Below are 11,351 nucleotides of genomic sequence, written 5' to 3' on the forward strand. Positions count from 1 at the left end.
GGTATCAGATCTAGTCCCTCATATGTTTCATGCTTGTGCTTATGACCGCCGAGCTTTCCTTGAATCGACATGGAAATGTTTTTCAATTAAATATATAAATCCTTCAACAACTACGAAAGGAGTTTCTTGACAAAAGTTCGATAACTTTATACACTTTTTCTTCTTCTATATTTTCATATTCTCTCATTAATATTAATTTAAATGTGGAAGTAGTTTTTAAAAATTTTTCAACACTAATCTAATCCTCTTTTATCAGTCTACTTTCAAGTTCTTTCGCCAGAGAAAGTGAAATCTCGGATGAATTGAATACTCTGTTGATTGATGATTAAATTGTCCACGATTTAAGATCGAAACAATCTATTAAACGAACCGGCTCACAAGTTTTATCCAAACGAGAAAGTCATGCAATCCTGTAGTTAATCTCCTAAAAATCCTTGGCGACGTGGCTCTGTCAACCAGTCAGAGCACGCGAGCACAGTACATCACACACACACTCTCTCTCTCTATCTCTCTCTCTCTTTTTGGCACTGTTTGATTGAATTATTCGACATTCCAAGTGCAGTGCACGCGTCTCTGTAGTCCATAGATACTGGCAAAACCCCGCGTCAGCGCTCTCCAGGTGCTCCGCCTCCATTGGCCTCGGGAGGACGCCTCGGTGTTGCGCTCGCAGCGGCGGCCGCGTCGCTTTCGGCGTTGGCATCGGTGGCCCGGCGCTCTTACGAAGACTGCGCGGGCGGTGGAGAATCGTGTTGTAGTGGGGCAGAAACGTGTACACGCGTCGTGAGGGAGAGCTTACTCTGTCGACAGCCATGGCGTCACGTACCATTCCCATACCCCATCCCACACTGCTTCGGTCGTAGGAGCTCCAGGAATCGATTGTATTTAGCAAGAATCGAATTTTCTTTTCCTTTTTTAACGAAAAATGCCATACAAAAACAGAGTTGGGTTGGTTCCACGCCGTATATCAATCGCAGGAAGCGACAAGCTGGGCCTCCCTATCGTTCTCACTGATCTAACGCGCACCAATTTTCTTCCACCACCGCTTTATCCACCACAGACGCTGCTTACCACTTCTACTAATTTATCCGCTTCTCAGTCTTGGACATGCTGAGTGATCCCAGGCCCCGCAGCGCCGCCGCCGCCGCCGCCGCCGCCGACCATGAAGACGCTACCGCCGGGGACGACGCAGAGTTCCGCGACATCCACGCGTTAGGCTCGCCGAACTCGCACCCCGGCCGCGGCCGCCTCCGGGACCTCTGGGAGGGCGACAGCGTCCGCTCAACGGCCTCCTTCTCCGTCGGGAGTTTGGAAGGCGTCAACGAGGGCGGCTTCACTAGTATGAGCAGGGAGTTCAACGCGATGGTCGTCGCAGGCTCCGACTTGCAGCAGCAGCAGCAGAACGATGGCGGCGTCGGCAGCGGCGCTGCTGACGACCAGCTTACGGGCATCGGCGAGGATGAGCTGGAGGAGACCAATCCGCTGGCGATCGTCCCCGACAACAACCCCTTTCCTTCCCCCCGCCGCCCAGCATCCGCGTCCAGAGGCGGCGGCGAGTCCTCATCCTCCTCCGTCGGGGTCCCAGTCCACGTCGTCAAGAAGGAGGAGGTGGAGTCGAAGATCGCCGCATGGCAGGTCGCCGAAGTCGCGAAGATCAACAACAGGTTCAAGCGCGAGGAAGTCGTCATCAACGGGTGGGAGAACAACCAGATGGAGAAAGCCACGACTTGGTTGAAGAAAGTTGAGGTGCCTGATCCTATTAAATCAAATCGATTGTTTGCCAACGAAAGATCCAATTTTTTTCTCTTCATTAATTCGATTTCTGTCGGAACGGAGCAGAGGAAGTTGGACGAGCAGCGGGCCAAGGCGATGGAGAAGATGCAGAACGACGTGGTGAGGGCGCAACAGAAAGCGGCGGAAAGGCGGGCGTCGGCGGAGTCGAAGAGGGGAACCAAGGTCACCAAGGTGCTCGAGCTTGCCAATTTCATGAGAGCCGTGGGCAGAGCTCCGTCGAAGCGATCCTTCTTCTAGCAGCTCGGATTCCTGAAATCGCTGCACACGAACACTTTCCAGGCTTTCCAAATCGTAGAACTCGAATCGAGTGATCTGCATGTATGGGAAGATGAACAGGCTGAAAATTGTAAGTCGAGAGGTCGAATTGTCCAGTAATATATTGCCATATTCCTGTATTGTTGCAAGATGAGATCAATAATGTTTGGTTACTGGTTGTGTTTGTGAGTATCCTCCTTTTTCTTCCAAATCAAAGAAAGAAAATGATTGAAAACATTTAGAGGGATTCAAACAAATCATGAATAAGATGGATGTGATCGATTGGGGGAGAGTTGTGAACCTTCATCTTCCTCCAATTTCTGAACTTGTGTATTTAATTTTTTTATAAAAAAAGTCTTTTTACTGAAATTAATAGAGCCTCAGAGATCCTGTCCACGTTTACAGCCAGCGTTGTCGTCGACGACCAGATCTATCTCTCTTCTGCTAGTGGTGGGGCCCGGCACGTGTGATCATCCAAAGGTGGACGCTGTCCTGTGGGCGTAGCCAATCCGCCAAAGGTAGGGAATATGCTCCTCCCCTCCTTCCCGATTCCTTTATCTATTTATTCTTCAGCCCGCACGGCAGAGAGCGCAAGCGATGGCAGAACCGGAATCCGGAATGGGAGAAAACTACGGTGCGTATCTCATCTCACTTTTCGTCTTCCCGATCGATCAATCGCTTTTCTTTCTCATTGGTTTTGATTTCAGATGCTTCGGCCCTCGCTGGGTTCCTCGCCGTCGCAGTGGAGGCCGCCAAGGGTGCCGGAGAGGTATTCGATCCGTTAACCCTTCTGATTCTTAATCCATTGTCGACCTTGATCGTTCGTTTTCTCTTAGATTATTCGCAAAGGCTTTTACCAGACGAAGCATGTGGAGCACAAGGGCCAGGTGCGTTTTTTTTTTCGCTTTCGTCCTGGATTTTCACTTTAAAAGAAAATCTTTTACGTTCGCAATTGGAATAAAGATTTGTTGATTGTTTGATGTAGAATGGTTTAGATGCTTCAGTGAAGCTTGCATTCGAAAATGTCTGCCAAAATGGAGGATTTCTTTTTTCCCCTTAATTTATTGGGCATTTCCCATTTCTATGCATGATAATGTGCAGTTGCAGAATTTGAATATATGCTCTAGAATGATGCTGGCAACAGGAATTTATTCTATCAGTTCATACATTCTTAACTATTAAACATTGTGGATTGTTGACAATCGAAATGCAGATTGGGAACGTGGGAAAAAGTTTAAAAATTCATGCAGTAAACTTGGAACATTTTCTTTTCTGTACTCTATTCGTAAGTGTTTCAAACAATTGGATTGAAGCTGATGTGATTACGTGCTACACACTACAAAAATATATAACTCCATAGCATTCTAACCAAGGGAGCTGATTCTCGTCCTTTTTGTTTCTCAAGTGCAATCACTGGGACATCTTTTATTTTCATGATAAATATATGAAGTAGAATGGAATTTAGAGATTAGAAGTAATGAATATCTTCAGGCCAAATTACTTACACTCAAGTGCTGTGTGAGTTATTCTACAGTGATTTTGTTTTCACTTTTCAGTTTCTTTAATACTGATTTTTTTTGGGCCAATGAATAGTGTTAGATTCTAAAATTAGAGTAGTTTTAGTTTGCCTTGTCTCCCAAGAGGGAATGAAAAATTAACACATATTATTTCTGAGCCTACAAAAGAGAGATGACAATTGCAATCATTATGGGAATGCAGGTGGATTTAGTCACTGAAACTGATAAGGCATGTGAAGAACTCATCTTCAATTACCTTAAGAAGCACTACCCTTGCCACAAAGTACATCTCGTGTCTTTGTAATCTAGTAGATTAATTTTGGTTTATTTTTTGGGCCAATTGGTGCCTTTAATGTTTCACATGTTAACTATTTATTGCAGTTTATTGGTGAAGAAACTTCTGCCGCTTTAGGCGTTTTTGAGCTGACCGATGAGCCTACCTGGATTGTTGATCCATTGGATGGAACCACTAATTTTGTCCATGGGTATACCAATCAAAGAACACTGCTAATCTTCTCTCTTGCTTCTGCCTTATTCATTCCTCAGGGATTTAATGCAGGTTCCCCTTTGTCTGTGTCTCCATTGGTCTCACTATCGGAAAGGTTCCAACTGTTGGTGTTGTCTATAATCCAATAATTGAGGAGGTATACCCTTGGAATCTTAGATAAACCAAAATGATAGAGAATTTGTATTTCCTTTTTTTAAAAGAAAATTATTCCTAAATTGTTTGGAAATCTTCTTTCTATTTTTGTTATTCTACTATAAATTAATGGCTAGATAATTTCCATGTGATAAAGTTTTAGCTACAATTAGTGCTTCACAAACTTTGGGTAAGTTCATTTATTTGTTTTTGGAGGATGATCAACTAAAAGTTAGGAATGTTATCCAAGTTTTGTCCTTTGATGTTATTTCATGTAACATATGAATGTAGATGTTTAACTGGATGAGCAATTTTTATGACATCAACAAGTAGAGCAATTAGATATTCACATTGTTCTAAGGACTTACGACTTATAATTATTATTGCCTTGTTATCATGGATGTTTTCACTATCACTCTGAGTCATGTTTGCTTTGCACTAACATATCAAGCTTTATGAAATCTGGCATCAATATGATTTATAATATCTATTGATTATGATGATAGAGTTCATGCTTTTATTTATAATTTGTTAATTTCTGCTCACGTCTAAAGCTGAATTTGTTTAGCTGTCTAAAGTGTTTAATTACCTGTTATTCTTTGTAGCTCTTTACTGGAGTTCTTGGACAAGGTGCCTTCTTTAATGGAAATCCTATAAAAGGTATATTACAATATTGGGATGGAACCTTAAAATGTTATGTTCTTGTTTTATTTTTATACTCTTTTTGTGTGCTTGTCTATATTTGAGGAACATGAGAAGATATATGTGTTGGAAATTCCACTTATGTAGCTAAATTTTTTTGGTTTTGCAGCTTCATCTCAAAATGAACTAATCAAGGCCCTTCTTGTCACTGAGGTCAGCAATATCTATATAATCTGTATGTTGTTAGTAAGAATACATCTTTCACTAACCAACAGTGCAGTGGGGTTGTAGTTCCTCCCAATGCATTTTGTGGTCACTTTTATTGATACTGGAATGTCGGTCATGTGGATTTATTATATCAATTATCTTCTGGGACATGGACTCACCTCTATTTCTATTACATGTTCTACATGTTTTCGGAAAGTTTTACCTAAAGTAGTTCATTGTAATTTTAGTTGACGATGATGATCAGATAACTGAATGTTTGTTCGTTAACTTCATGGCACATTGTCAGAAGTAAATGCTGCAAAAGAACTACTTCAATTAGCATATCTGCTAATGGAAGAGTAGTGAAAATTCAATAAAGAGCTTGATGCCTAGATGCTCAGGTCATAAGCTAATGTAAGAAAAAGACGACCTGAGAGGTAAGTCACACTAATCTAACTGGAAGAACATCCAAATTTGGTTTGGTTGTTCCTGATTGCTATTAGGTAATGGAACAAAGAAATTTAATCTATGCTGAGCAATTCTAATGTGCTCAAGTATTTTCTTTGACTTCCATGGCAACTGGATCTGGAAACTATGCATATATAATGTCTTCTGAGATCGGTTTGATAATTCCTTTTCTAAAGTTGATTTCTTTTACCTATTAAATGTTATTCATGATCATCCTTCTTAATTCTTAATTGTATCCATGTCACATGCTTTGGTGAATCATGAAGTCAGTTACAAGCTTTTTGTTAACCCAAGTAGTTCAATTCCTCTTTGCGCTTTTTACCGTAACTTATCAGTATCATAAAGTGAATCATGTAGCTAACCGTACCAGTTTTACCATATTACCACTGCACTGGCATTTCTGTCGTTTCTACAAGTGTATACGTTCTAGTATGTGGGTCCAAGGCTCTCAGACAGATTGTTTCTCATCTCTTTGGCATTGCAATGAAGAATATAAGATTTCTTCTTCCATCATATTTGCATTAGATATGTTGGAGTATCTATGTTGCATTAGCTTGTAAAATCCTTGTTTAAGTGTGGCAGTTCGATTTCAATGTTTTCAAGGTTGTTTTGTGCTTTAGTGCTTCTTTCATACTATTTATGTAAAAGCTAGTAAACTAGTAATTAACACAGGATTTAACAGACAAGGTTAAACTGTGCAGGTTGGTACAAAGCGCGATAAAGAGACAGTCAATGACACAACCAACAAAATCAACAAATTACTTTACAAAGTAAGTGGAAATTTGCAGCGCGTATATCTGAATAATACAGTTTATTAACTGTATTTCTGTTACTCAGGTAAGATCTCTCAGGATGTGTGGTTCCCTTGCTCTGAACTTTTGTGGTATCGCATGTGGGAGGCTCGACTTGTGCTATGAAATAGGATTTGGTGGACCATGGTACTTATTGTTAATATGAACATTCAAAACATGCGAATCCAACAAATTCTCCTTAAAAGATTTTCTTTCGTTTAATCAGTTGCTAATCACAGGGATGTAGCAGCTGGTGCCGTAATTGTTCGAGAAGCAGGTGGACATGTGTTTGACCCGTAAGAAGTCTTCAACATCATTCTTCTCTATTTGTTCGTTCGTCTCGTCGTCAATTGGATTTCCTAAGGTATTCTGAAAATTTTCTTTCGGTGCTGCATCAGATCTGGTGGAGATTTCGATCTAATGTCTCAAAGAGCTGCAGCATCAAATAGCCACTTGAAGGATGCCTTCATTCGAGAATTAAATAAATCCGAGTAAAGGATACTTTATTGAGCTTGTTTGAAATCAATTTCTAGCTATTTTATTTTCCTACTGATAAAACTTGCGAGTATAGAGAAAACATTACTGAAACCATCTCACAAGTTGTAGATTCAACTAGTGTCATTTAATATGAAACAGAGGATTTAGTTTGGTGATCCTAAGATTTTTAAAATTTAAAAGAAGTTTTATAAAATAATAGTTAGATTTGATATGTTATAAAAAATTGAATGTTGGATTATAAATATAGAAATTTGATATCCTGACTTATCCCGTGCGACCTGTGCGTGACACCTCCGATCCACCACCGTTGACGCCGCTCTGTCCGACCATCGCCATCCGCCGCCTCGGGCGCGATCGACGCGTCGCTCGTCGGCGCTTCGTCCAGCGGTAGATTTCGATCGCGATTTGGTTGAAATCAGGCGAATTTGATCGGAAACGCAGTCAACAGTGGCGCGTGTCGGATTTCGATCAAATCGTAGTCTGATTTTGGCCAAATCGTGGTCGGAGATCGATCGAGGAAGGACCGGCGTGGTCGGAGACCGGTCGAGGAAGGATGGGCGTCGCACCTTGGTCGGTCTCCGATCGCGATTTGATAGGAATCCGTCACCCGACACTGTCGACCGCGTTTCCGACTAAATTCGTCGGATTCCGACCATTATCTGGCCGGAATCTGTTGCCAGATGAGCGTCGGCAAGCGGTGCGTTGATAGCATCCTAGGCGGCGGCTGGCGATGGCTGGACGGCACGGCGAGGGTGGCAAGGGTGATCGAAGGTATCATGTACGGATCGTGTGGGATAAATCACGCAGCATATCAATTCTCTATAAATATATACTTGCAGTTAACTTTCCAGTTTGATTGCTTCAGTCTATTTGAGATTCACTTAATCGCGTTGGTATAACGAGAGAAACAGAAAGACGAAATATCGTTTTCATCCATAGCGATTAAAACCCGGATATAAAACGGCGTTATATACTTGAAGCAGTATACAAAGCAAATAACTGTTCCATCCACATAGCTGTTACACGGAGGAGTAGAAGACTTCGAAGGGGAAGCAGCAAGCGACGAAGGCGAAAGCAAATCGATCCTCTCACTTGCCGGGGACGAAGTTGGTGGCGTACGCCCAGGCGTTGTTGTTGACGGGGTCGGCGATGTGATCGAGGAGGTTCTCGATCGGCCCTTTCCCCGTCACGATCGCCTGCACGAAGAACCCGAACATGGAGAACATCGCCAGCCTCCCGTTCTTGAGCTCCTTCACCTTCAGCTCCGAGAACGCGTCCGGGTCGTCGGCCAGGCCCAGCGGGTCGAAGGCGCCGCCGGGGTAGATGGGGTCGAGCCCCTCCCCCAGTGGGCCGCCGCCCACGCGGTACCCCTCCGCCAGCCCCATCAGCACCACCTGCGAGGCCCAGATCGCGAGGATGCTCTGCGCGTGAACCAAATTAGGGTTCCCCAGATAGTCCAGTCCGCCCTCCGAGAAGATCTGCGACCCCGCCTTGAACCACACCGCCTCGCCGAACTTGACCCCGTTCTTGGAGAGGATCTCCGGGAAGACGCATCCGAGGGCGCCCAGCATGGCCCACCGGCTGTGGATCACCTCCAGCTCGCGGTTCTTGGCGAAGGTCTCTGGGTCCGCGGAGAGGCCGGCGGTGTCCCAGCCGTAGTCGCCGGGGAACTCCCCTGTCAGGTACTTGGGGGTCTGCTCCGAGAACGGGCCCAAGTACTTGGGCCTGTCCGGCCCATACCTTTATTTACAATTTTAATTACATATTTTTTTAGATATAATAAATAAATAAATAAAATAATATATTAAATAGATGAGGATGAGATACCAGATGCTCTTGGGAGCGGTGGCGACGGTGCGGCGCATGTAGAAGCGGCCTTTGTTGGCGGCGCCAGCCTTGCGCGCCAGCTCGCTCTGCTGCCGGAGCACGGTCTGGCCGGCGAATGCCGAGTGGTGCACTGCCGATGTAGCCATGAATTTCACCGCCGGAGCTCGACTGAGGTGGAGTTCTAGTTGTTGGTTAACGACGAGTGAGCGAGTCCAAGCGGAGGAAGGCGGTGGCTCGATTAATAGGGAGCGGAGGAAGGGAAGTAGTGGGCGAGGAGGCCGCCACGTCAGTGGGAAGCCATTGGTCGTCGTTCGATTCCTAGATATTGTGAGAATCCAGTCCGGATGATTTGTCTCGGGACGACCAATTAGGGGACGACACGTTGGTGGTTTGATATGGTTCGCAGGGTCACGTCTGCTAAGTTGCTTGGAAAAAATCTGGGCGCAGAAATAAGTGGACATTAGTCACTCTGGCTACTGCTCTAATGAAACTTATCTAGTGCATTCAATCGCAAATTTTATATACATATTATAAGAAGGTTGAATGAAGTGGTGAATTTCCAATTTTGAGTTAAAGTTCAAAAGGGAAAAAACCAATTTGATCTTAAGTGTTTTTCTCTAGTCATACTACAACTAATTGTAAGTTGACATAAGGTCTGTATAAGACTTGATCAATAAATACAACTTAAGAATACCTTCGCCACCAACTTAAGAGGATTATATTTTTAGAGAACAAGTTATTCTTTTAGTAAATACAGGTGCTTTTTGAGTATTTTGAGTGATTTGTAATTCTGTCATTGACAAGTATTCTGGATTGATTTTCCTATGAGTTGAACTCCAATTTGTGTTTTTGAAATGTCCAGTTAATTAAGATCACGAATGCTTCGAGGATGATGCAGGTAGAGAAGTCTGATCTGCATGCAAGTACAGACAAAGTATAGTGCGTGGGTGATCCAACTTTAATAATGCATGGATTGATTCATGCAGTGAACACGATTGTGGCACGCAACCACCGTCGAGTACACCTACAGAGCTCCTATTCTTCTGCATCATCGAGTGTTATCGTTGTGGTTCATGGCCACTGATTTATCTCCAACTAGGATAAGGGAGAGCAAAATTAAGATAATTAAGAATATAATTATAAGAAACAAAATAAAATTATGGCTATAAAAGAGACCCATTGCCCATCCTCTTAATCTCAAGCTTGGAGTAGATGGCGGAGGGCAAAGGCCCAAAAGGTAATCAGTTTCCAATTCCTGCTTCAGAACTATTTATTAATTCTTTTGTAGTAAGCTAGCATTTGGAAGCTGTTTAATTTAATGCAATTTGACTTGTGTGTCAAACTGGCAATTCGGAAACTGTGACAGGTCGTGACGGTTATCATAAAGGTTGATCTTGGATGCCGATGCTGCGCCGAAAAGATAAAGAGCACTCTGTGCAAGCTCCAGAGTGAGCACTCGATCTAAGTCGTCTATTGTTTCTGAATAGATGGATAGGAACAGAAGGAAATTTTAATGGGGGCTTAATACTGTTTTATTTATTTATTATTATTATTATTCTCTTGATGTTGTTGACTTGTTTAGAGCGATTCAAGATCAATTCCATCGTGTTCGATGAGGAGAAGAACACTGTGGCCGTCGCCGGTCCCTTCGATCCCAACGCCTTCATAAAGAAGCTCTGCTGCATGGCCTACAAGGTGATCAAAGACGTCTATGTCAAACCGGACCCACCTCCCAAGCCGCCTCCGCCAAAGCCCGAGCCGGCGCCGCCTCCGCCGCCCCCGCCGCCCCCGCCGCCCCCGCCGCCCCCGCCCTGTCCGCCGCTGTGGCCGTGTCTGCCTCCGTGTCCGCCTCCTTGTCTGCCTCCGTGCCCACCTCCTTGTCCGCATCCGTGTCCGCCGGTGTGGCCACCGCTGTGCCCGCCGACGCCCAGGCCGTGCCCCACCCCGATGTGGCCCTGCTGTTACCAGCCCTGCGCCTGCAACGAGCCGAACCACGACTGCTGCTCCTGCAACACTCCACGTCCGCATCCATGTCCGCCGGCGGTGTGGCCGCCGCTGTGTCCGCCGACCAAGCCGTGCCCCACCCCGATGTGGCCCTGCTGTCACCAGCCCTGCACCTGCAACAAGCCGAACCACGACTGCTGCTCCTGCAACACTCCACGTCCGCCGGTGTGTCCGCCGACCAAGCCGACGCCCAGGCCGTGCCCCACCCCGACGTGGCCCTGCTGCCACCAGCCCTGCGCCTGCAACGAGCCGAACCACGACTGCTGCTCCTGCCACTCCACGGCCGCCGCTCATATGTTGTACCGGCTATCCATGCTTCAAAATCGTGTGCGAGTCCGAGCCTTCCCCTCCCTGCTCCATCATGTAGTTCAATTCTCTTACTTCGCACGTAATTAATTCACTGGGCGAATCTTGAGGTTGAAGAACGTACGTCAACCTCTTATTGCAATAATGTAACCGAACTTTATCGTCAATCTAGTTGCTTTTCTATATATCCAGAGACTATACAGTCTACTTCTCTTTATCGCGTCGATGTGAGTTCACCGGCGTGCGATGCTGCACCGTCGCCGCTGAGGGAGGAATGCATGAAAACGTACGGCAGTGGTCCACCGGGGCCGCGTTCCTTTCTGAGCCAGTGAAGGAACGTGGACGGAGCCATGGAGGTGAGCGGCGAGGGCGATAGACTACCTGCCTGCCGGCGAGTGATGACAA

General features: G+C 45.1%; 4 protein-coding genes across 4 annotated transcripts; 3 read left to right on the top strand and 1 right to left on the bottom strand.

Annotated features, from left to right (window-relative positions):
- The first annotated feature begins 1,050 nt into the window (after positions 1-1,050).
- On the top strand, positions 1,051-2,226 carry LOC141829693 (remorin 4.1-like). Its single transcript, XM_074717215.1, has 2 exons — positions 1,051-1,743; positions 1,837-2,226. Exons 1-2 carry the CDS (start codon positions 1,105-1,107, stop codon positions 2,026-2,028), a joined length of 831 nt encoding a protein of 276 aa, XP_074573316.1. The 5' UTR covers positions 1,051-1,104; the 3' UTR covers positions 2,029-2,226.
- Positions 2,227-2,585: 359 nt separating this feature from the next.
- LOC141829664 (inositol monophosphatase 3-like) lies at positions 2,586-6,940 on the top strand. Its single transcript, XM_074717188.1, has 12 exons — positions 2,586-2,680; positions 2,754-2,815; positions 2,883-2,933; positions 3,766-3,846; positions 3,945-4,048; positions 4,123-4,207; positions 4,809-4,863; positions 5,015-5,058; positions 6,222-6,290; positions 6,358-6,458; positions 6,551-6,607; positions 6,710-6,940. The coding sequence occupies exons 1-12, from the start codon at positions 2,644-2,646 to the stop codon at positions 6,804-6,806; spliced, it is 843 nt and encodes a 280-aa protein (XP_074573289.1). The 5' UTR covers positions 2,586-2,643; the 3' UTR covers positions 6,807-6,940.
- Positions 6,941-7,751: 811 nt separating this feature from the next.
- On the bottom strand, positions 7,752-8,856 carry LOC141829663 (chlorophyll a-b binding protein 5, chloroplastic). Its single transcript, XM_074717187.1, has 2 exons — positions 8,637-8,856; positions 7,752-8,549 (listed from the first exon to the last, which is right to left on the bottom strand). Exons 1-2 carry the CDS (start codon positions 8,780-8,782, stop codon positions 7,898-7,900), a joined length of 798 nt encoding a protein of 265 aa, XP_074573288.1. The 5' UTR covers positions 8,783-8,856; the 3' UTR covers positions 7,752-7,897.
- Positions 8,857-9,833: 977 nt separating this feature from the next.
- LOC141829662 (uncharacterized) lies at positions 9,834-11,131 on the top strand. Its single transcript, XM_074717185.1, has 3 exons — positions 9,834-9,870; positions 10,001-10,084; positions 10,219-11,131. The coding sequence occupies exons 1-3, from the start codon at positions 9,849-9,851 to the stop codon at positions 11,034-11,036; spliced, it is 924 nt and encodes a 307-aa protein (XP_074573286.1). The 5' UTR covers positions 9,834-9,848; the 3' UTR covers positions 11,037-11,131.
- The last annotated feature ends 220 nt before the right edge of the window (positions 11,132-11,351 follow it).

The sequence above is a fragment of the Curcuma longa genome, chromosome 5 (genome assembly GCF_044706935.1).
Source record: "Curcuma longa cultivar G26 ecotype Majalengka, Jawa Barat chromosome 5, ITB_CL_G26_1.1, whole genome shotgun sequence".
In the NCBI taxonomy this organism is placed as follows: Eukaryota; Viridiplantae; Streptophyta; class Magnoliopsida; order Zingiberales; family Zingiberaceae; genus Curcuma; species Curcuma longa.

Coding starts and splice junctions, on each gene's coding strand:
- LOC141829693 (XM_074717215.1), top strand. CDS start 1,105: ATGCTGAGTGATCCCAGGCCCCGCAGCGCCGCCGCCGCCGCCGCCGCC. Junction 1,744..1,836: donor CTTGGTTGAAGAAAGTTGAG/GTGCCTGATCCT, acceptor GGAACGGAGCAG/AGGAAGTTGGACGAGCAGCG.
- LOC141829664 (XM_074717188.1), top strand. CDS start 2,644: ATGGCAGAACCGGAATCCGGAATGGGAGAAAACTACG. Junction 2,681..2,753: donor CGGAATGGGAGAAAACTACG/GTGCGTATCTCA, acceptor TTTTGATTTCAG/ATGCTTCGGCCCTCGCTGGG. Junction 2,816..2,882: donor CCGCCAAGGGTGCCGGAGAG/GTATTCGATCCG, acceptor GTTTTCTCTTAG/ATTATTCGCAAAGGCTTTTA.
- LOC141829663 (XM_074717187.1), bottom strand. CDS start 8,782: ATGGCTACATCGGCAGTGCACCACTCGGCATTCGCCGGCCAGACCGTG. Junction 8,550..8,636: donor ACCGCTCCCAAGAGCATCTG/GTATCTCATCCT, acceptor TTGTAAATAAAG/GTATGGGCCGGACAGGCCCA.
- LOC141829662 (XM_074717185.1), top strand. CDS start 9,849: ATGGCGGAGGGCAAAGGCCCAA. Junction 9,871..10,000: donor GGCGGAGGGCAAAGGCCCAA/AAGGTAATCAGT, acceptor GGAAACTGTGAC/AGGTCGTGACGGTTATCATA. Junction 10,085..10,218: donor CACTCTGTGCAAGCTCCAGA/GTGAGCACTCGA, acceptor TGACTTGTTTAG/AGCGATTCAAGATCAATTCC.